General features: G+C 39.2%; 1 protein-coding gene across 1 annotated transcript; it reads right to left on the reverse strand.

The window, feature by feature from the left end:
• Positions 1–1946: 1946 nt before the first annotated feature.
• On the reverse strand, positions 1947–18572 carry LOC102702377 (acetyl-CoA carboxylase 2). Its single transcript, XM_006654168.3, has 34 exons — positions 18437–18572; positions 16789–17084; positions 16244–16301; positions 14949–15321; positions 14631–14837; positions 14381–14542; positions 14203–14295; positions 13542–13637; positions 13273–13446; positions 13104–13197; positions 12385–12572; positions 12244–12294; positions 12090–12129; positions 11884–12008; positions 11650–11766; positions 11474–11548; positions 11343–11399; positions 11155–11259; positions 10986–11072; positions 9763–9954; positions 9489–9677; positions 8120–8230; positions 7703–7792; positions 7458–7634; positions 7088–7165; positions 6878–7000; positions 6513–6782; positions 6105–6382; positions 5790–6000; positions 5347–5699; positions 5053–5266; positions 4740–4919; positions 2499–4640; positions 1947–2303 (listed from the first exon to the last, which is right to left on the reverse strand). The coding sequence occupies exons 2-34, from the start codon at positions 16991–16993 to the stop codon at positions 2247–2249; spliced, it is 6972 nt and encodes a 2323-aa protein (XP_006654231.1). The 5' UTR covers positions 16994–17084; positions 18437–18572; the 3' UTR covers positions 1947–2246.
• Between the last annotated feature and the right edge of the window lie 3635 nt (positions 18573–22207).

Below are 22207 nucleotides of genomic sequence, written 5' to 3' on the forward strand. Positions count from 1 at the left end.
CGTTAAATTGATGGATCTGTTTGGCAGACCTCTGACCAGGGTTTTATCTCCACGTAAAATAGAAACACACCGAGCTAAGAGTTAGAAAAATTAGTAAAATACTCTTGCGTTACAACGACTAAAAAAACACATGTACATATTGATAGCTTTGTTTACTAAAAAGAGAGTGGATGAATTGTGTAAGCAATGGATGAGTGTAAAAGTTCTAGCAGGGAACTTTAGCAATAAAATTTAAGGCTCTATCGCTTATTAGGTTAAATGCGGATCAGCCATTGATAGTGGGCCCTACGTAATACGTGATCTATCTACGGCTATTTCCCCGTGAACCATCTAGTGAGATCTAAAACCATGTATAATCTTACCAAAAAAAATACTCACTTCATTATTCCACAAGGCCACAGAAGATCCATTAATCAGCCATTCTTTCCTCGTAAGCAAAACAATGGATTTGTTGTTGCTTTTAAGCAGCAGCATAACACGCTGAAATACAAATGCAAAACGATAGAGGCCTTAGAGAACTTGTGGAAGTTGAACGCAGTTAATTACAAATATTTCGAGTTCTTTGGATAACGTGTGTGGTCAATTGTCATTGAAAGGAAGTGTGTGGTCCGTGGTGGACTGGGTTTACGGTAGCCGGTAGGCCGTAGAGAGAGGGAAAACAAAATAGGAAGACAGAGTTGGATTTGGGTAGCTGCATAGTTATACTTTAGACTTCACTCCTAAAGTTAAATTTAGGTGTAAAGGTCTACCTCATCTATGTTGTTTTTCTTGACACTTCTTGACAACAACTCTTGCAGTTGCAGCCATATGCATCAACATTTTGGTGACAATTATATATGCTAGTATAAGATTGAAATTAGGTCATGTACGACCGATGATGAAATTGAGCTAGGAAGGGTTACAACTGGCAATGGGCTCAAGTGGTGGGAGCCAAAGGAGTAATAGTTGCTGGCGATAATATCAAAAGTGAAATGATCAGATTGTACAAGGTAGGGCAATAGTTGGCTGTAAGCGAGAAATTAACGTTACTATAGTTCAGCAAGGAATGGTGGATGTTTTTGTTAACAAATCAAATATCAAGACCAACATGCACACAACCATGCTTCAGATTATTATCAACCTTGCCACATGGTCTCACAATAAAAGTTAGCTCATCCAAAGTAAAAAAAAATAAACAATGTTTTAACATAGAGGAACACTACATTTAAAAACTAATAATTCACATGTGAACATATATATAATAGGTTTGGTAACTATTTAAGGTTGGTGTCTAGCAGGGTTGTTTGACTTTTTTGGAAAAACCAAATAACATATTTGTAAACGAATAATGATTTATAAATAAAACTTTTAGATATATGTTTTTTAGCGATCTAAAAACTAAGGCTAAAAAATAAACTAGGGTAAAAAAAACTCTAAAGTTAGCTCTAAAGTTAACATTGAAATTTCAAATTTTGATTTATAAACAAAAGCAAAAGTGAAAAAAAAATAAGGCCCTACGATATCTGGATGTATTTTTGATGCAAGACCTATGGGGTCTACGGGAAGGTGGCACATCATTGTTCTTCCCGTTTCTAGTTGAAGTCCAATATTATTTTGATGATTGCAACTAACCTGGGTAATATTTAAAGCAATGCAATCCGGTAGCAATTTTATAGTTTCTTGTCGTAAACTTATAAAATTGAGTGTGTATTTTTAAAGATTTTATTAATTTGTCTTCTTGTCAATATTCTCTACGCTAGAGTCCTAGACTCGCCCGGATGATCCTCGTGTATGATGATAGATTGGCTCAGAATTCGGCTTTCTTCCTCCCTCTTGCCCTTCACTTTGCTCGTTCATTCATATTCGTGCAGGAGACATCGGATCAGTGGTTGACGTTGAGATGTGGGGAGAGTCGTGCTGCAAACTGTATATTGCATGTGATTTATTGAGCGATCAGCGATTACAGTACAAACATATTATTTCACGTACAGATGCGCATTTTTATGCCTACAAAAACATATTATTCTTGTTCAAAATTGAATCAATAGCTCAATCTTATACTGTGGATCCGCAGAGGCTCACTAATTACAGCGTCCAACAGATGATAGTACATCACGGAACTAGTGCGAAACAACGATGCCATACAGGACCATTGGTCCATTGGTAAACACTCATCTGGCAGAACAAATCCAATATACACTCATCACCAATCCGACGGGGCCCACAAGCAATTTTTGCCTCATATAAAAGCTTTGGCATCATATGATTCAACCAAGAACCTTTCTAATTTCCTCAACAAGTTGAGTTCTTCTGGAGGGATCCATCTGAAACAAAAGCCAAGATTAGAGGTGACAATGGCAACAAAAACAATAGGATTTGTAGTCATTATTTGATTAGATATTTCCGGCAATATGCAACAAAAATGTATATAGAAGTTATTAGCAGTTTTAGAAAGGTTAGTTGGTAATCACCACTTTATACAGAAAAAAAGATGTTGGTGCAACCCAAGGCATGCTTACCTTATCGAGTAGCATGGAAAGACCCTGTGGCAGGGCTTGTAAATCTGAACTGGAGTCTGACAAACATGACAGGGATTGGGATACTCTTTGAGCCTTAAGATCTTGGATATAATCCCTGTAGTTTTCTGGGTTATCCATCCAAGCAACAAAAGCATCGTCATCATCCCATTCAGCTGCCTGTGAAGCTGAGTACCATTTCTTGATAAGCTCGATTGCTGGTTGGTGAGATAACTGCTCACCTGCTACAGCTCTAATTTCTTTTGCAAGAACATCCTCAGAGATCCTCCTCCGTAATCTCTTATAGAAGAAAGATCGTGATTCTTCCCAGTCCACAACTTTCTTAATCACACCTTTAGCAGCCATCCTGAGGGATGTGTCATGCAATTCAGCAAACCGTATCGCAATCTGAGTGTATAGAGGCATCAACTGTTTTGTTCGAGCTTCTATATTGGCCTGAAGTAGTTTTGCGTTACTACTTCCATTTCTGTTTGCTGCTTCAAGCTTTGTTTTCAGGTCAATCAATTCTGGGTCAAGCCGACCCATGCATTCTTGGAGTTCCTCTGACCTGAACTTGATCTCAATTAACCCTTGAGGTTCCAGAACATTGCCTTTTGCAGTCCTCTCAGCATAGCACTCAATGCGGTCTGGATTTATCTTGCTATCAACCACAACCCATGCCCCTCCTCGTAGCTCCGCGGCCATGGGAATGTAGACAAAGGCGGGCTGATTGTATGTCCTAAGGTTCTCAACAATAGTTGAGCCCGCCTGAAGAATTCCTTCAAAAAGATCTCTCTGTCCACCAGAGAATCCTCTCCAGTTAGCAAGGATGAACAGAGGTAATCCTTCACGGTTGAAGTCCAACAATGCCTGGGCAGTCTTGGTAGCAGAATCCGGAAACCACACTTGTCCAGCCCGAGGAACAGATTGTTCACGGGAATCAAGCTGGCCAGGGTCAGCAGGGATGGTTTGCATCATGGTCTGTGTCTCCACAGCTATCACACCAACTGGAATTCCTCCAAGCTTTGCTCTCCCAGTAACCACTGTCTTAGCCCAGCCTTCAAATGTCTCCACAAAGCTGTCTTTATCAAACATACCACCCAACCATTTCCCTTGGCTGTCATCAACACCACGGATGGCTGCTCGAGGATCACAAGAGTTCTCAGGAATGTATGCAACAGGTCTGTCTGGTGGGTCCAATGGTGTTGTTACCGGAAGAGGTCCACCAATGTAGGCAGGAACATAACTGAGCCACCTCAATATATTAGAAACACCTTCAAGATCGTCTGAAACAGTAAGATGGACAACACCATTAGTCGCCATGATTTTGGGACCACCCAACTGCATGTGGGAGCTGTACACTTCCCGCCCAAGAAGCTTGTTTAGTGCAGAAAACCCTGTCAGAATAATAGGCTGGTCAAGGCGCTGTATGCACCGGATACCAAGTCGAGCAAGATAAGCTCCTATTCCAACAGTTCGCCCAGTCACAAATGTAAGTGTAAATGTCTCCTTGTATGCCCTAGAATAAGCACTGGCAATAGCAGCACTTCCATGTATATTCTCCACACCAAGTCCATCCTCCTTGCCCACAACAGAATCAATAACCCACCTAATTTCACCAGTGTCTAGCTGCATCTTGTGTGCTATGACAGAAGTGCCAATACGAGCATAGTCTTCCTCACTTAGATAAATGTACTGAAACCCACGTTCAGGGCTGCCATCATCAGACCACCCAACACAGAAGCAAGATTTCACTTCATCTGCTATGCCAATTCTAGCACCAGAATTTGCAGCCAAGTAGATAAGAGGAAGTTTCTTTTCACAAGCTAGGTTTGTAACAGCTTCAAAAAATGCATCTTCCCTTGGGCCAAATGATCCAGCTCTAAACGTAATATCATTTGCAACAACAATAATCTCCCTACCACTAGGAAATTCAGGAGTGGACATCTTCAAGGTCCAAGCCACCATACCAATGTCATTGAGTCCAGCAGGACGGTCCATCGGAACTAAAGGAGTGCCCCACGACCCATGTTTGTCCGCAAATACCAGCTCTGTAGCTTTAACATAACATTGGGCATTTTCAACACCTTTAGAAACACCAGAGGTACTAGAGGACCACGACTTCCTCACTGCAGTTTCAAATGCCTACAGTTTCAAATTTTCATCAGCTTATTCTAACAGCATGAACTATGCATTGGAATTTGCTATGGTAATGCATAGGATATTAGGAAGTAATCAACTTACCAGCGGAAAATCGTAGCAGTATGTAGTTCTATTATTCCTAGCAGAACAGCGCTTAAGATCGATGACACTCAAAGGCTGATATGAATTATTCAATGCTACACCATGCAGAGGACCACCTACCGGAGTGGCAGAATGGTATACTAATTTCTGTAATTCTGTATCTTCCACCTCACGGTAGATCTAAAACAATTAAAAAGCAGTTAGAACAATGTGCATACATTATATAAAGATAACTAGCTCTGGGTATGAGAATAAGCTGGCTTAAAATTTCGTAAGTTTCATTAGAAAACAAACTGCTAGAGGACTAACTTACATCCACAGTGCAAGTATGACTAGTAACATTGGTCGTTACAACTCTCCAGCTACCACTGGCAGGCCCATCGCAGTTCAACTTAAGTTTCACTTCCCATTGGCATACAGAAAGATGGTGCATTCTTGCACCAACAAGTTCATGTATCTTCATAGCCATTTCTTTCAAGAGTGAACAGGCAGTAGCTTCATCTTGACCAACATCCAAAACTGTATTCCTGAGTAAGATAAAAAGCTCATTGAGAAGACTAACCTCATAAGCAAGGCATATGTTCCCAAAAGAATTATGTACACTTACTCTGAAACTGGAACAAGATCAAGAAGCTTTTGTTCTTTCAATACACACAAATACATGTGTGAATGACCAGTTCTAATCGCATGAAGCTCCAATTCTTCTATAGCAGTCATCAAAGATCTTAATATGCTGGTTGACGTAAATGACAGAGGTTCTTCAGCACTCCCTACTTCCATGTCACCAATCTGGCCTGACGAAAACTTGTTGGATGCACTAGGTTGCCTTACAATGGTCCGGAAAAATACCCGGTGCAACATTTTGGGATTTTCAGTATTTCGAAGTGTGTAGATATGCCATTGACGATCCCGCGATGGGGTATACTTCATTTCATTGTATCCTTTCACTTTCAACTTGTCCTGCATACACAATACGCTGAATAAATACAAAAGAAAACAGAAGATAATCAAGGACACACCAAACGTTGTCATTTCGATGATATCACATACCAACTCAAGAAGTGCAGAAAGAGGAGGTTCCACATGCCGGAGAATCGGCTCTTCCTCATAAGAAAACTTTTCATCAGACCAAAGGAAGGTATGACGCATTGTCATCCGTGCTTCATCTCTTTGAGCAATGCAACTTATTACTTTCACACCAGAGGCATGCAGATCAGTTATATTATCCTTTAGTATTAATGGAAGTTGATCATAATCACCACTGAAAAATGGGGAAAGTTAATTACAGAACTCCACCAATCTCTAAGATCTAACTACATGTGACATGTATAAGTATTTAAGCACCAATATGGCATATGAACAAACCTGTCTTGAATTATATCCATCTTATTATCAGCACCCAACAAAGCAATATGCATCATGTTGCCTTCAGAGCTACTGTAGTCTGATGTCTCCTTTAGTACAGCTCTAATGGCCATTGAAACTGATTCAAGAGACTTGACAATGACCATGGCACCCCATCTCTTCTCACCAAGAACTGCTCCTCCATTTCTTGTATCAAAATGTCCTTCAGGAAATTCCCATGAAGCAATAATAGCTGACTCTATCAATTTAATTTTGATACTATCCTTCACAAGGTGAGGCTGAAAAATATTGATTATGTTAGTGAAAAAATCAAGCAGTAGCATGTTAATGCATGTGCTACAAGTTTGAAATCGCATCTTTCAGCGACCAATTACTTTATTGCAATGATGAAGGCCTTTCATGTCATACCTGATATAATCGAGCTATGTAAGTCTCAATCACTCTCTGCTGAACAGTTGGATCACTACAATCAAACAAAGAAATAAGTGCATCTTCAACTGGCAGTGGGGCAGTAACTAAATCTTCCATGCTCTCCGTGATGGCCATTTCTCGCTTACGCATGGAGGGGCCCTTGCTTTCCTCAGCAAACATCTCCAGCTCTGAAAGGTTCCTTGCTATTCGTGTACGAAGCTCACTAAGTTTTGTTTGTTCAAGAAGTTCACTAGCTTTAAGTGCCAACTGCAGATATTAAGATACATGAAATTCATTAGACTCAGATGTCAAAAGGAAAGATCATTGAAAAATTCATGTTATTTCAGCTTTGTCTTGGTCACCTTATAATACGCTTTATGATTAAGGGAAGAAAAGCGGGTCAATTGATCCCTGTAGGCAGCAGGACTTGGATAAACCAGACTCTCCATGAGTTTTAGTATCAGCTTAGTTTTATTTCTCACACTCTAGAAACAAAAGCCACAATGTCAAAAAAAATAAGACAGGTTCAGCAATCATTTGCAAGTAAATGACCAGACCATGAAGAAATTTACCTGGTGGGACAACACAATGTCAACAACTTTCTGTAGGTCTTTACTATGTTGAACGCGCAGACGTTCAATCACGTCAGACTACAAAAACAGCACAATCATATATAGATTTATTAACAATGCTTATATCAGATTCCATCTTGAGCATATACTATTACAAATATTTGCTATATTGTTTCCTGAAATACTATTTGATGCAGAACTATATATTGCCCATTATACTTAACAAAAACAATGATTGTATATATTACCCATTATATTTAATGCAGAACCATTATATATTGTTTCAGCCACAGAAAAATAGAAACATTAGCATTTTGATTTTATCAACAAAAAAAATGTTAATCTGTTCAGTGTGGATATGACAGATAACCTGAATCCCATCACTGAACAATTCTTCAACATAGAGATACTCCTCGAAGAGGGACTTGACAACAAAATGAGCATGGGTTTCTCTCCCACCCTCGTATGACTTCAGTAGGCTCATAAGAGGCTCAACAAGCCTCTCATTTGTAGCCTTCTCCTTCTCAGAACCACATGCAAGATTTGCCTGCAAAACTGCTTGTTAAAAAACAAAGAGTTACAGCAGTGATTACCACAACAAATCGTACAACTAACCTCAATTATCCCTCCTAATATCTTGGCAGGGAAATAGTTGATTATCCCAGAGTCAAACTTAACTTTGTATTCCTCATATTTGCCCTCCAACTGAAAAGGTTAGAAACATTTGAGGCAGAACATAAGGCTAGTTAAAAACAATATACCAAAAGAATGTGGGTAAATTGATCAAACAAAACCTCATTTAACTCTATACTTCAAATAGGCCAGTGATAAATTTGAAGTATTGACAAATTAAGCACAAGAAAGTAGTACTTGATCCTGTACAATATACTATAGTAATCACGAATACAGTTTTAGTCCAGTAATGCTTTTATATCAAAAACTCAAAACTTGATATGGAAAATTAACCTATCTGGCAAAATTTACTTATTCCTTTCGAGCATGAAACTAGCTATCTTGCCAATTGTAGCATACCTCGCTCTTAAGATTTCGTGGAAGTCTAGTTGCTAAAACAGACATAAGCTCATCCCACTGCAGGAAAGGAAGCTCGGGACTGTCCAGGCAGTATACCAACTCTTGCACAACCTGAAAAAGGAAGCAGCCTTACACATATATAATCGATTCACTATTGCTAAAAGAGATTACCAATGGATTGAACTAGGCTTAAAACTCACAAATAAGATTAGGAATCAAGAATCAAATGAAAATATTGATGAATAGTAGCACTATCTAAATGCACACGTTTTGCTATGGATAAAAGAAAAAAGGGACAATTTCGTTCCTGTCCTGATTTTCAAGTCCAATATTGATTTTACCCCTACTTTTTAGGGTTTTCGTTTTTGCCCCTCTTTTTTTTAACCGAATGAACCGTTTGCCCCTATTTTGGATGGAAGTCATGTTGACTGTTAGTTGACCAACATATTTAGTTTTAAAAATAAAAGATTTAATTCCTGAAATAATTAATGACGAAATTACCCCTGTTTAAAAAATTATAAGTTTTTAAACATGTCATTTGAATTAATAATATATTGCTTTTGTACATTTCTATGAAACTTATAATTTTTTAAAAAAATTTGACATAGTTTTGAAACTGTCAAATATTTTTAAAAAATTATAAGTTTTTAAACATGTCATTTGAATTAATAATATATTGTTTTTGTATATTTCTATGATTTAGAACAGAGGGTAACAACACAAATGACTAAAAAAAGATCAAAATGATATTCTCGTGCAAGGGTAAAATAGTCTTTTAACATGTCATTTAACACCGTTAGTCCTTCCATCCAAAGAAGGAACAACTGGTCCGTCCAACTCAAAAAAGTAAGGTCAAAAACGAAAACCCTAAAAAAAAAGGGGCAAAATCAGTATTAGAACTTGAAACAGGAGCAGAAACGAAATAGCCCCAAGAAAAAAATGTCATAATATTGCCTAAAATAAATAAAAGCACATTTTTCATGAAATTATTGAAATATGGTCCCACATTTTTGCTATAGAGAATACTGCTATTAATTCAATTTTATATGTGGTTACTAGCTATCGCATGTAGATTTATTAGATGTTATTTGATCGCATATTGATTTAAATGTTATGTGATATTAAGTTCAAGGGGTAATATGTAAAAACTACAATCGGTGTAGGTGGGGTGGCAGATTCACTGCCACTCACCACCACTAAAATCTTTTTAAAGAGTATAGATATTTGCATTTGGAAACAATGTAGGTGATATAAATCTTTATGGAACAGCACTAGAACATAAACAGAGTACAAGAGGAACAAAAGAAAATGGATAGAGATACATAAGGATGCATGATAAACAAAGTAAAACATAAGACATGATGTTTACCTTGTCAATATTATGCTCATATCCCGCAAGGACCATTCGACAAGCATTAAGACTTGCAGCACATCTTTTGTGAACTTGACTAGAAGCAGCAATAGGAAGACACATATTTGGAAAGGTATCATTAAATGGTTCAGCTCTTTTCACAGCAGAAGGGTCATCAAGATCAAGCCTAGCTATAAGATCACCAGCCTAGAATAACAAAAAGTTACCAATGTTACTTGAAATGTTCATGTGAACCATACACGGCACAATGAAAAGATTATAGGAATGTAACCTGCATTGCTTGGCCCTCGGACATTACAACATGTATGACACCAGAAGCAGGTGACAAGAGGGGCATGCACATCTTCATAACCTCAACTTCCGCATATGGTACATCAGCATCAACATGAGCACCATCAGCAACCAAGAAACGAAGAAGTTTGCATGGTGTCTCAGCTAATAACTTTGATGGATCATGATCATTCTGCAAGAAAGCAGTGTCACTTATTTAACTTCAGGATATGGCAAAGAATATGGTTTGTTCTTTTTCTACCACTAAAAGTGTATGACTTGCCCATGACATGAGATACAGCAGTGTTGAAAGCCAAAGGCATCCTCCTACCTTTTATTGTTAAACCTTGATAATAATGCTTAAAAACTTGTGGCTGAATATCTAAGATTAATTATATATAGTAAAAGAACCTCTAGAATTGTTGGGATCTTCTAAAGGCAGATAATAGATCTCTTGTGGACGTGGCTTGGTTATCTGTGGATTGATGTTTACATGCAAATTATATGTTTTACGTACCCCAGAAATTATATGTATAGTTCTCAAGATCAGAACTTATGATAATTTTAACCCATTGCAAAGCACAGGTACCTTGCTAGTTTCAAAAAAAAAATGGAACCGAAGCAGCATGACCGGATTGGATTCGTTGCAGTCACACTACAGAAAAATTGTCTTTATATATCAGAAGACCTATGAGCTACCTGTGGACACCATGCCAAATCTTCCATTGTTTGGCATATCATGATTCTCAACAAACAACAAGGATTCAATTAAAGTTGTGATTTAACAAATAACTACTCACTCTGTTTCACAATGTAAGACTTTCTAGCTTTGCTTAGATTTATATGGATACTAATGAATCTAGACATGTATATAAATTATATATATTCATTAATTGTGAATTTAGGCAAAGTCTTACAATATGAAACGGAGGTAGTAGTTTTATAGTTATATATCACAAGACCAGCAATTGGCAAGTGTTAATTACCCTAGGCGTGTTTGTTAGGCACTATCCAAATCTACCATCTGGCATATCATGATTCTCAACAAATAACAAATATTCAATTACACTTTATAATGGCTAGTCTCCCAAAAAAACATACAGCATAATCCATCTCTTAAAGATTTGAGTTGTATCCAAGTCCAAGAATTGAATGCAGTAAATAGATCCCAAGAAAAATACCCTTGCCAAAGCAAACATTGTGAATAGAAAAGATAATCATTACTTGTAACATGCATGTCTTTCCATCAATAAGAAGTCGTGTACCACCGGCCTCTTCTTCAGCATAAATTACATGGCTGTTTCCATCCAGCTGAAAAGATTATAAGTTCAAGAATCAGAATTCTTATATCAAGGTATATCCTCTTTATTAGTAACTAGAAAGAAGATATTACCTGCATTAAAAGTCCACCATCGCATAATGTTTGTACATTTGCTTCAACCTCTGATTCATTCATTCGCAATCTGTAGCTACCATGTCCACTTCTCACAGTCTCAATCTATGATACATCATACACTAAACTCAAAACAATTGATTATTTATGAACAAATTTGGTTTCACTATTAAGAATGTCACACTTACAGTGTATTTGTTCCCATCTATATTCAGAGCAACAGTTGTATAGACAAGGGATATATGCTGTACACAAGAATTTTCGGTCAATAATTTTCATGTTTAAACAGCATTCATATCCTAAACCAGCGAAATAGTACCTTTGGTGGAATCTGGCCCTTCGTAAGATAACCAACATAATCAGAAACAGTGGCTGTGTTGGCAGTTACTGTTTTCTGCAGCACATAAAAATATTTAAATAAGACGACATATTACACATGATTTCCACATTTGATTCATATAAATGTAAGTGAGAGTGATAGTTTCTTTTTCTTACGTATAAAGCCCCTCCAATGACTGAAATATACCATGGGGGCCTCTCAGCTTGAACACGCATGGCTATCCTGGTATCCAGCCAACCAGTATGAATCTTATTTTCTCTGAAATCTGAGGCCTGAATTTAAGATAACGGAAAAGGCATGATGGAATAAGTTCTTCAGTGGCCAGACTAAAGTGATGACAGTAGGGAACCAACAAGCAAGATTCAATAAGCAGATATTTTAGTCCTTACATTCAAGAGGTCAACTGTGTAGTCCACATTTGAATGAATTTCTCCACGAATTTGAACCTCTTTTAGTGCAAGAGCCATGGTAGTTATTGCTGCTGATCTAGTAGTTCCATATGCAAAAACATGTCCTGTAATGGAATGCAAGATCTTTCAAAGATGTGGACCAATATAAAAATCATAGAATATTTCACTCCTTTAAATTTACACACCAAACTGGGAATCAGCAAATTCATGAATGCCTCCACCAGACTGCAAACAGAAAAGAGAGAAAGTACCAGTCAACCAAACAGAACGACAAACAGTTACAGCTCAACTGTTGGTACAACTCAAATAATGTAGCTGTTGAGTAATATTATGCACTACCTTTACTGAGAAATAGGCCCAAACATTTGGTTTACTCTTGAAACTTATTTCCTGGAAAGTAAGAAACCAAGGTCCAGTCATTTTACTAGCCACAGCTCACAATATAGTAATGTATTCAAATCATATATCAGTAAACCATACCTTCACTTTTCCACCAGTAGGCTTGAATCCATCATCTGGATCCTCACTAGTTACTCTAACAGCTACACAATGGCCTTTTGGCCATTTAGAATCTACTTCATCAAAGTTAAATGGAGTCGCTAGAGCTGCTGTTTTCCTCCAAAGGTCATAGCCTCCTCCATAGTTCATTCCGTAAAAGCGCCTGATCTCTGTATGCAAGGAAGATAATTAGTTTTTACTCCCCTCCATCCACAATATAAGCACTTTTAGGACATCGACACGGTCATCAATATACTACTTTGATCAATAATATCTATAAAGATAAATTATTTTAAATAGAAAGAGCTGTATATTATGATAGCTTGTTTCCTGATAAATCTGTTAGCACCATTCTTATGCCGTCAATCTTTTTTTTTTGGGGGGCTATTGATAGTTAAAGCCAAAAAGGTTTGACTTATCACTGTTTCAAAACTGCTTATATTTGTGGACAGAGGAAGTATTTTCTTTGGTTTAAAGAACGATTTTCAGATATTTAATTAAAGGTTTTCTACAGTTCTTGAGATACCATGAGGAACCACACTTGGCAATGTTAATTTGTGATACATCTCTGTATCTAATCTAACACTTATAACTATAAGTTATCAGGATGTACTGTTAACAGTACAATGTGTAAAACCTCATGGTCCATATGAAAGCTCATTTAAATAACAAGGATCAGGAATTAAACAAACTAGCATTACCTGGGATCTGCCAAAGGGGTATACCCATTCCAACAGCAACTTGAGCTGCAGGCAAGTTTACCTCAGCTATCCACTCAGTGACAGGATGCTCAACCTGAATGGAACCATGTAACAATGTAAGCCATTGTCAACATAAAATAATTCCTGAGGAATGTTCAAAGGAACCAACCTGTAGCCGTGGATTAAGTTCCAGAAAATAGTATTCGCCAGTTTCCATGCTGTAAAGGTATTCAACAGTAGCAGCACCAACATAACCCACAGCTTTAGCAAGCCTCCTTGCTGCCTGCTCAAGCTCTTTCACAGTCTCACGAGGAGCAACAGTAACCGGTCCTTCCTCGATTATCTGTTCAGTAAAATACAACCATTAATCATCTGATGATGCAGGCAAGAAGTAAAACATGTTGTACAAGGGGGATTTCACTATTTGAGACAGCAGACCTTTTGGTGTCGCCGTTGTACACTGCAATCTCGACTATGAAGTGCTGCTACATTGCCATATTGATCACAAAGCAACTGAACTTCAAGATGTCGACTCTACATAAGACAGCAACCAGGATCTCTTAAATAAAGTTCCAAATGAAATCAAAATCATAACAGGCAGGACAGAACACAAAATACAACAGAAGAACTTCACATGTATTAGTTTCTTGACAGAGCACCATGTATTATATGCAATATAAAATGAGATCCATGCAAAGACAAATAACGTATAGATAACCATACTTTGGATAGTTGCAGCATCAAAACAACAGAAGAAAATGGGTTAAATAACTTTGCAATATAAGTAATTTATTTTGGAAAAACAGATGTATTTTCCTTGCTTTTATTGGCAGCCATAATCTTCAGGTTCTCAATGATATTGAATAATCATGTGTTCATTCTCATCTATGTTCAAGATCATAAACATTCATAGACAACACAAAAACAATGGACTTACAAATGATAACATTTAACAAATCTTTAATACTGTTCAGCCCATACGCATCGTGGCATTGTGCGGCCCATATGGAGAAGAGTTGCATACAGACCATAACCGTAATAAATCCGTAATAACTCAACAACTTAAAGGGAAAAGGTGAATTTCCAGGAAAGGCCCTACCTGATCTGCAAGCCTCATGATAAATATTGGGGAACCAGGTACTTCACCTTGAACTTGCTTAAATAATGTCCTAACCTCATCATCATTATGAACCTGCAAGAAAATTTGACTTATGTTAAGAAGGCAATGTTGAGCACTACAATCCACACAATCTCTTGAAAACTACACAAAGACGGACCTTCCTTATTCCTTTACCACCACCACCCCAAGATGCCTTAATCATGGCAGGGTAACCAACCACCTGACAACTTGCAACTGCTTCCTCCGTGGTAGTAACACAAGCTTTCCTATACATCTCATCAGGTATTGAGTCCAAGCAACACTCCAGAGGAATTTCCACCTATGATATAGTATCATTATCATTAGGATATAAAATGCATGCACCCAAAAGATAAAGATTTTAAGCTACAAAAGGGGGTGAGACTCACATGTGACCCACTCCATGCAAGTGTTGGAACTCCAGCTGCTTGAGCGATGAGAGCTGAACCAACCTTGTCTCCTAATGCATGCATTGATGATGCTGGTGGCCCAAGAAAAATAATTCCTTTTGCAGTCAGCGCATCTGGAAGTTCGGGATTCTCAGATGCATGGCCCCAACCAGGCCAAACAGCAGAAACACCTGTTCTCTCTGCTATCTGTGTTTGCAGTTGATGGTGAAATTTGGATGTTCAGATATGGGAGGGTTACAGAGACTTTCCCTAAAAGAAAAACAATAAGTTATGTGTTGAAGAATGAACTGAACTAACCTCCACTATGAGTTGAACATTTGCATAGTTGTTGTTGTTTGTTCCTCCAGGCACCTCTACAAATTGATCGGCAATCCTGATGTGCTCTGCATTTATCCTTAAATCTTCCGGAGTTGCCATAGCTATCAGCTGAATTGCCTTCTCTGATCCAAAAGTATCATTAGCCCATGTTCGGACACTCCGCATGAACTTAGCTGCTGCCATTCCATTGTTGGCCACTAATACACTGTGAATTGGTGTTTTGCCACCAAGTGCCGTACAAAATTCAACAACCTTGGACACTGAAGCATGCCTCCCATTATGTGTCTCATTGATAATCCCATTCATTTGGTAGGACTCTGTGACCGTAGGCCCTCTGGGATCTTCGGAACCACTATAAAAGGAAAAGAAAAGCATTTATAGGCAGACAAATAATGTACTATAAAATAGAAGAAAACTATGTCTGTTTAGCATAAATAAGTGTATTTCATGCAGGCTTTCAATCAGATAGAGATATTTGGTTAGCAGATGACTACTAGCTTGAGTGGTTACATTATATGATTAGAACAAAAAGTTTCTGGAACACATATTACAAATGTGCAGTAGTACATCATTGACTGAATCAGCCATGAGAGGTGTAACCTCTATGATGCACTCATACTTCCGAAAAAGTGCACATCGGTGTTAATGACATTTCCAATAATGACACACTTCTGATATGCATGGGCCAAGTATCATCTGATTAAACAGAAAAAAAAATCCATTATCATGTTCTCCAACACATATGGGACACGGCCCAGCCAATTAAACCATATACTACTAACCTTGGGAGTTGGGAAGAGTCTATTATGGTAATTTGATATCGACAGGTGTGGTGCAGGCTGAGGGAATGTGAGATGGAGTGCAAGTATTGCAACAATGTTGCCTTTTAGTAGCTATTCTAGAGTGAAAGCACGCTTGCTGAAAAGCTACTTTCCTTGCTTGCAGTACATTATTTTTCATTTCAGGGATAAGCATTTGAGAATTTTAAATAAAAATCACATATATTATTTTTATTAACATATGTAGCCATATTGGCTTTTTTTAGAAAATGGTAAATTCCTTTATCAGTGTCAAATCATGTCATGTCAATGTATTTGTGTCCATGCATCGTAGGGTGTAGTAAAATATTTTAAATAGGATAGATATTTTTTCCTAAAACTTACTTTCATAAAGTAAAGCACATAAAAACATTATCAGTTTCTGAAACAAACAAAAAAGAAGGTGCAATCACATGACGATGCTCAAAACATGTCATTAAAATATAAAGTGCTTACTGTGAAATATCAACTTCTGAAACTGTGTCGTTTGGGAGGTCAATGATGCCAGCAAGACCTGCATGATGACATATATTTGAAATTGAGCAGATCAACATAAAAACCTAACAAGAAGCAATGGTACGTGAAGGCCTCACAATCCACTATTTCCATATTATTTCATTGATCACAGATTTAAACTGCTCCCCTGTTTCTTAGTGCAATAGATATCACAAAAAAGGTAGTATAACAAACTTTACAACAGCACATTTGTTTATACAACAATGCAATACATAATTGAAACATGCTGCAGCGAATAGTGAATGCTAAAAGTTTGTTTATACGATTTCATGTTTAAAAAAGTCATTGTTTACAGAAAATAAATAACCAGCTTAAATTTAAAACAATATGGATAATAGTTTCATCTTAGCAAGTTAATTATATATTTTTGTTGTACCATACAACAGATATTTCAACACTACTATGTAAAAAATAGCAACCATTGGCCCATTGCATGTCTACATTTGACCACAAAGTATAGTGTATGAAAACTAAATAGTAGTTACCTTGGCGAATAGAATGGTTAAGCTTTTTGGAATCAGACACACCCCCATTGCTTTCCTCCCTAAGTGACCGAGTACGCTGACCATTCTTTCGGTACGAGGGTCTTGATGACCCAGATGATACAAATGCTGTACCAGCTGAATTTTTCTGGCGACGAGGAGGTGCCTGGGCACCAACTCCCAAGGTCGCCACATGTGTGGATGTCATTGTTGTCCTGCTGACCAAACAGTACAATTGCACGGTTTCTCAAATGTGCAGTGCCATACAAAGAGAAGATAAATCCCCAGGTTTGTGTAATCTGACAGATGAAAATATATACAAAACTGATTAGTTCAGACATCAGACCCTTTATTCAACTAATATTTTATTGACCATTGACAGAAATCTTTAGGAAGTATGAAGATCAAAAAATGAAATACATGCTTATACTTTGCATGCCACCTTTGTGCATTTTGCTTTATATAAACCTGTCCAACATTACCACTGAGCAGAGTCCTTTTTAAAAGTTGTTAATTTCTTACTTTGGAGACTGTCAATCCTGCCTAATATCAATATATTAGATATGCTTAGTTATGCTCTTTCCTATGTCAACGCTACAAATTGGCTACAAATATTCCTAGACAAAGGGAAAAACAAAAGGTAAAACTTAGTTATCATGGTCTCATGGGGAGTAATGTGAAATCTCAAACCCTGTACAATTGTGGTTGCTCCAGAATGTTCCCATGAACTACAAAGCTACTTTCATGTCTTGGGAAAGTTTTCAGCTTCAAATGTAACTTTTGAAGTATGAGTAAACCCCAATTCTCTTCGAAACTATACTGAGTCAACAAATACCAAGCACAGTCCTTTTAAGTGGACAACATTGCATTAGCATGCATGATAGCAAAAGCAAAAAAGATTTGCAATCAATTCCATATAGAGGTTACATAACCAAGAAATGAACAAGAATCAGCATCACCGATTTGCTGTGTGTAATTTTGCAGTACAAAGCATGGGAATGACGGATCATTACCAGAAATTAACACCGAAAAGAAATAATGTGCATGCATAACGTCCCACTGAACAAAAATAGGAGCTTAAACCCTGAGCGCCGCGAGGAACCATGGGTGCCGCTCAAAACCTCAAACCAATATCATAGCTACCGCGAAATGGCACACTGCAGCATCTGGCGTTGGCATGCAACATAGTAACACAGCCAGCAGCATCCAAGCGTAGACCAAGGACCAACAACGGCAAGCAGCATTTCACCGGAGTGCCATTTCTTCCCCGTCCGAACTCCCCCATTACACTCCCATCCCGAATCCGTGCAAGCCAGCCCCTAGCGCCTCAACATTCCGCCCCGGGGGGACCAAAACACGGCCGGGAGCACGCGCATCGGGTGCCCACCCTTAAACCCTACCCTCCCCCATCCACAGACAGCAGCGGGCACCTAAACCCCCCCGCAGCAACGGCAACCCAAATGGCGAAGAAACCCCTCCGCGGACTCACCGGGATCGGCGTGCGGCGCGCGGATCTGGAGCCGGAGAAGGGCGCCGAGCTGGGAAAAAAATGGGGGACGAACCAAGGGCAGGCGAGCACGCCCGGGGAGAGAGCGCGCGCGGCGGAATAAATAAAAGCGGCGGAGGCCACCACAGGCAGCGAGGTAGGTACCTTCCGAGAGAGAGAGGCCCTCGGAGCGGAGAGGAGGAGGCGGAGAAGGCGACGCGGTGGATCCTTTGCGCGGCGTCGACGAGAGCTGCGGCGGCGGAGGAGGCGGCGGAGGGGGACGGAGCGGGGCGGGAGAAGGCGGATATCCCGAGGGGTGGGGGAGGGATGGGGGCTGTGCGGCCTAAAATAATAAATTTCGCACGGCCCGCATCGGCATTGGGGACTCCGCCCCTCTCTCCCCTCGCTCTCTGCGGGTGACAGCGAGAGAGGGTCTAGGCCTGCCGGGTGGACGCCCAGCTGGAGGATGGAGTGGACGGCGGGGATACGTCGGGCGCACCAGATGCGACGGTTTCCCAGGGTTTCTTTCTGTCAACACTTTCAACCAAAAATTTTTTATTTATAAGCCAAACTTTTCGCTTTTCTTAGAGCTATAAACTAAAATTTAAATTCTAAAGTTTAAGTTTCTAGTTAATTTTAAAGTTTTTTGCAAAGTTTATTTTTATGATTAACTTTTAGCTCACTAAGTATATATATATATATAATTTTTATTTATAAATTAATTTTTTATTTATAAATATACCGTAAAATCATTGATTACGTTGTCTGCCCGGGTTGTTTGACCGCGGCAGCGTCAGACCGGAAGGATCATTAGTTAGGCGTGAAACTCTGAATGGAATTGGGTTAGGTGAGCGGATAGCAGATCATACATACTACTGACTTTTTACCTCTGTACGATCTTCCGGTCTAATATGAGCCGATGAGTATCCACGGGTTTTGACTTCAATATCAACATGTCAGCGCGAAATGTCGTTGACATGATCCGGCCGTTCCTTTTTCTTATTATTTATTAGTATGATGCAGGATCATTTGCTTACTATTGATACCACCGTACCAAAAAGTACAGTTTCCCGAAGATCTTTACTCAGCATTTCTTATATTATTTATATTTGTTAGATTTATAATACGTAATACTCTATTTGATTTTTTATTTGACGTGGTTAACTTTTTCATCTATATTTAATTGATTATCTTATTCAATAATTTTTTGTTAGACCGTCAACCAGGATTTTGGGTCGTAGAAGCCGTTGTATTTGTTGATCCCGGTTGGCTTGAAACTACTTGGCCAGTTTACCTGGCTTAGGTCTTTGGTGAATGACGGGACACCATCGTCGAGGTCAGTGTCAGAGCTATCGTTTGAACAATGCCCCGACGGCCGTCCCCGACTCTCGTGTTTCTTGCGTTGGCGGTCGAGTTTGCCACAGAGGTCAAACTCTTTTGTTGTGGCGAAATTGTTCTTACTCGGCTGCCAGTATTGTTCTTTTGGTCAGCATTGTTTGTTGTCGAGACGACGTCATTTTTGGCGTCTTATCCGCATGGAGCTTGATGGTTGTTTTGAAGATGACAGCCTAGATCGAGGTCCTCGAGAAGATCTAGACGACTGGGCCTTCGATCTAGAGTGAAATTCTAGAGTGATGCTGAGATTGTTGGATGTCGGCGATGGTGACCATCACCTTCACTTTATGGATCGTCTCCGTGACCGAGTGATCAAGAAGTTGCTGGAGGATGTCGCCAAGTAGGTCTGCCACCACTTGGATGTTCTACGGAGGGGTTTTAAAGGTTATGCCCCTCTGTTGACGTCAAAAATGGACCTGATAACGTGTCACACAAGAAGGACTAGGAGTCTCTTCTTAGATCGCTCTAGTGCAGGACCTAAATTCTTAGAATATGTGGGCGTGCCAGTCAGTTTGATCCTGCAACTGACAATATAAAGAATAAAATAAGCCGATCGGCTATCGAGCCGATAGGTAACAAAAAATCCAACCGGGCGGATGTTGATGCAGTAGCGTTTAGCTGATAGGCTGAACAATCGGCGGTTGAAAGCTTGGATCGGCTAAAAATCTGATACGAACGTACTTGAATAATAATTAAATAAATAATGAATGCTTTGCTACGATCAGCCAAAAACAACTAACATGTAAATCTCATAAGCCAATGCAACACAAAATATTTAGTGATCTAAATAAGCAAAGCTTATTGGTTTAGAAATAATGCAGCAATGCAATCGACTACTCTATTGATATAAATATAATGAATATGTAGATTGGCAAGTGTCACGCCCAGAAATTCCTCACACGAATTTCTAAACTTAATTGTGTATTAAAATCTTTGTCCAGGACCAGCCAGGATTAAAAAAAAGACAATGTTGATTACATAACCATCGTTCTTAGAAACAACTGAAAATAACACTTATTCTAACAAAAATGCAGCGGAAAACATAGTGTAGACTAGCTCCAGCGGGTATAGCTCCAGTCCACAGGCAACGCTTCGATGGCGGAACAGCTCACTCCTGAGAGTCACCTCCATCGGATTCAATTTCTAACTTTGAAGAGAGAAATTGAGCAAGACTGAGTACAAACCACCGTACTCAACAAGCATCACGGAAAAGAGGGTAATAAATGATGCATAAGGATCATCAAGGACTGGCTAGAGTTAGTTGCAATAAAGCAACATTTAATAAATAACAGAGTTTAAACTGAATAAAGGTAATTAGGTAGATAAAGGAGCAAATAAATAACAGTTGTAAAAATACTACATCACTGTCCAATGTTACACCACGCTGCGACAGGTCCAGCCACCACTTAATGCTACACCACGTAGTAGTAGTCCGAAATGGAAGCCAGTTTACCCAAGTCATTGAACGGTTCAACTAATCACAGTGAAGTTGGGAGTCCGCCCTTGACCGTGGGCACGGCTATTTGAATAGATTATACTCTAAGCAGAGGTGTACTACTGTACCCACAAGACACGACTCCACTGCACTTGAACGTGCGCCGACATACCACCATGGTATACCGAAAAGGAGACCGTGATAGGACCCGTCACATAACCCTCCATATTTAATCGCACCGCACTTCAGGTTCCACCCCCTATTTTACACCAAGTCGGGCAACCCTCTCTTATGCCTTGGTAGATCCGGAAGCAGCAAAGGCCATCGTTACACCACAATATCCCGTTCATACTCCATTACGCCTACCCTTGCCTTGGTACGTCAAATAGTTCGAAGTCATGCTCCAAATCCCACCTTACTCATTTCGGTATGTGATTAGCACTAAATTACTTCCAGGGTTTCCCGTGAATCGGTCCTTAATTGTCATGGGTGCGACTCTCAAAACCATGCACCCACATCCCACCATTATCAATATTTTAGTTGACATTAACCCGTATCGGGTGAGGAATCATAATTAACAGCTATTCAGAACTAATCTATACTAATATAAAAATGAGGAGTTGGAATTTTGCTAGATCCTCCCAAAGAAATGCACACAAAAATTCACACATCTATCCACAACCGTTAGATCATCAGATCCAATGGCCCAGATTTCCCAGTCCTCTTTGGGTCTAGCAATCCAACGCTGGGACACATGTAGCATTGACACAGGATGCTGCGCTAATGTCGTAATGCCATCGTGGAGTCCCTGCGCCAGGATCGCCAAGATGCCTGCGTAATCAAACCTAGAAAATCGCTGTGACATTAGTGCCTTCCCATCCGCCTGCACCCTCGCCGCCGACACTAGCCTGGTACGCTCCCCTTCCTCACTTGCCCTCTTCCTGCTCCCCTGCGGCTATCCTCTCCCATCCATAGTCAGGATCAAGGGAACGGTGGAAGTGGATATATCTCTTTGCCTATCTGTAAGAGCTAAAAGTAGTGTTTTATATGTCCAATTTTGTTATTTAATTTCTCCAATGAATTTTGCATGTTTCCTACAGACCAAC

The sequence above is a fragment of the Oryza brachyantha genome, chromosome 5 (assembly GCF_000231095.2).
Source record: "Oryza brachyantha chromosome 5, ObraRS2, whole genome shotgun sequence".
NCBI lineage: Eukaryota > Viridiplantae > Streptophyta > Magnoliopsida > Poales > Poaceae > Oryza > Oryza brachyantha.

Excerpts from the sequence above, each read along its gene's own strand:
- LOC102702377 (XM_006654168.3), bottom strand. The coding sequence starts at position 16,993 with ATGACATCCACACATGTGGCGACCTTGGGAGTTGGTGCCCAGGCACCT. Across the intron at positions 11,073-11,154 it reads ATGGTGGACTTTTAATGCAG|CTGGATGGAAACAGCCATGT; the intron begins GTAATATCTTCT and ends TAATCTTTTCAG. Across the intron at positions 7,793-8,119 it reads CACGAAATCTTAAGAGCGAG|TTGGAGGGCAAATATGAGGA; the intron begins GTATGCTACAAT and ends TAACCTTTTCAG.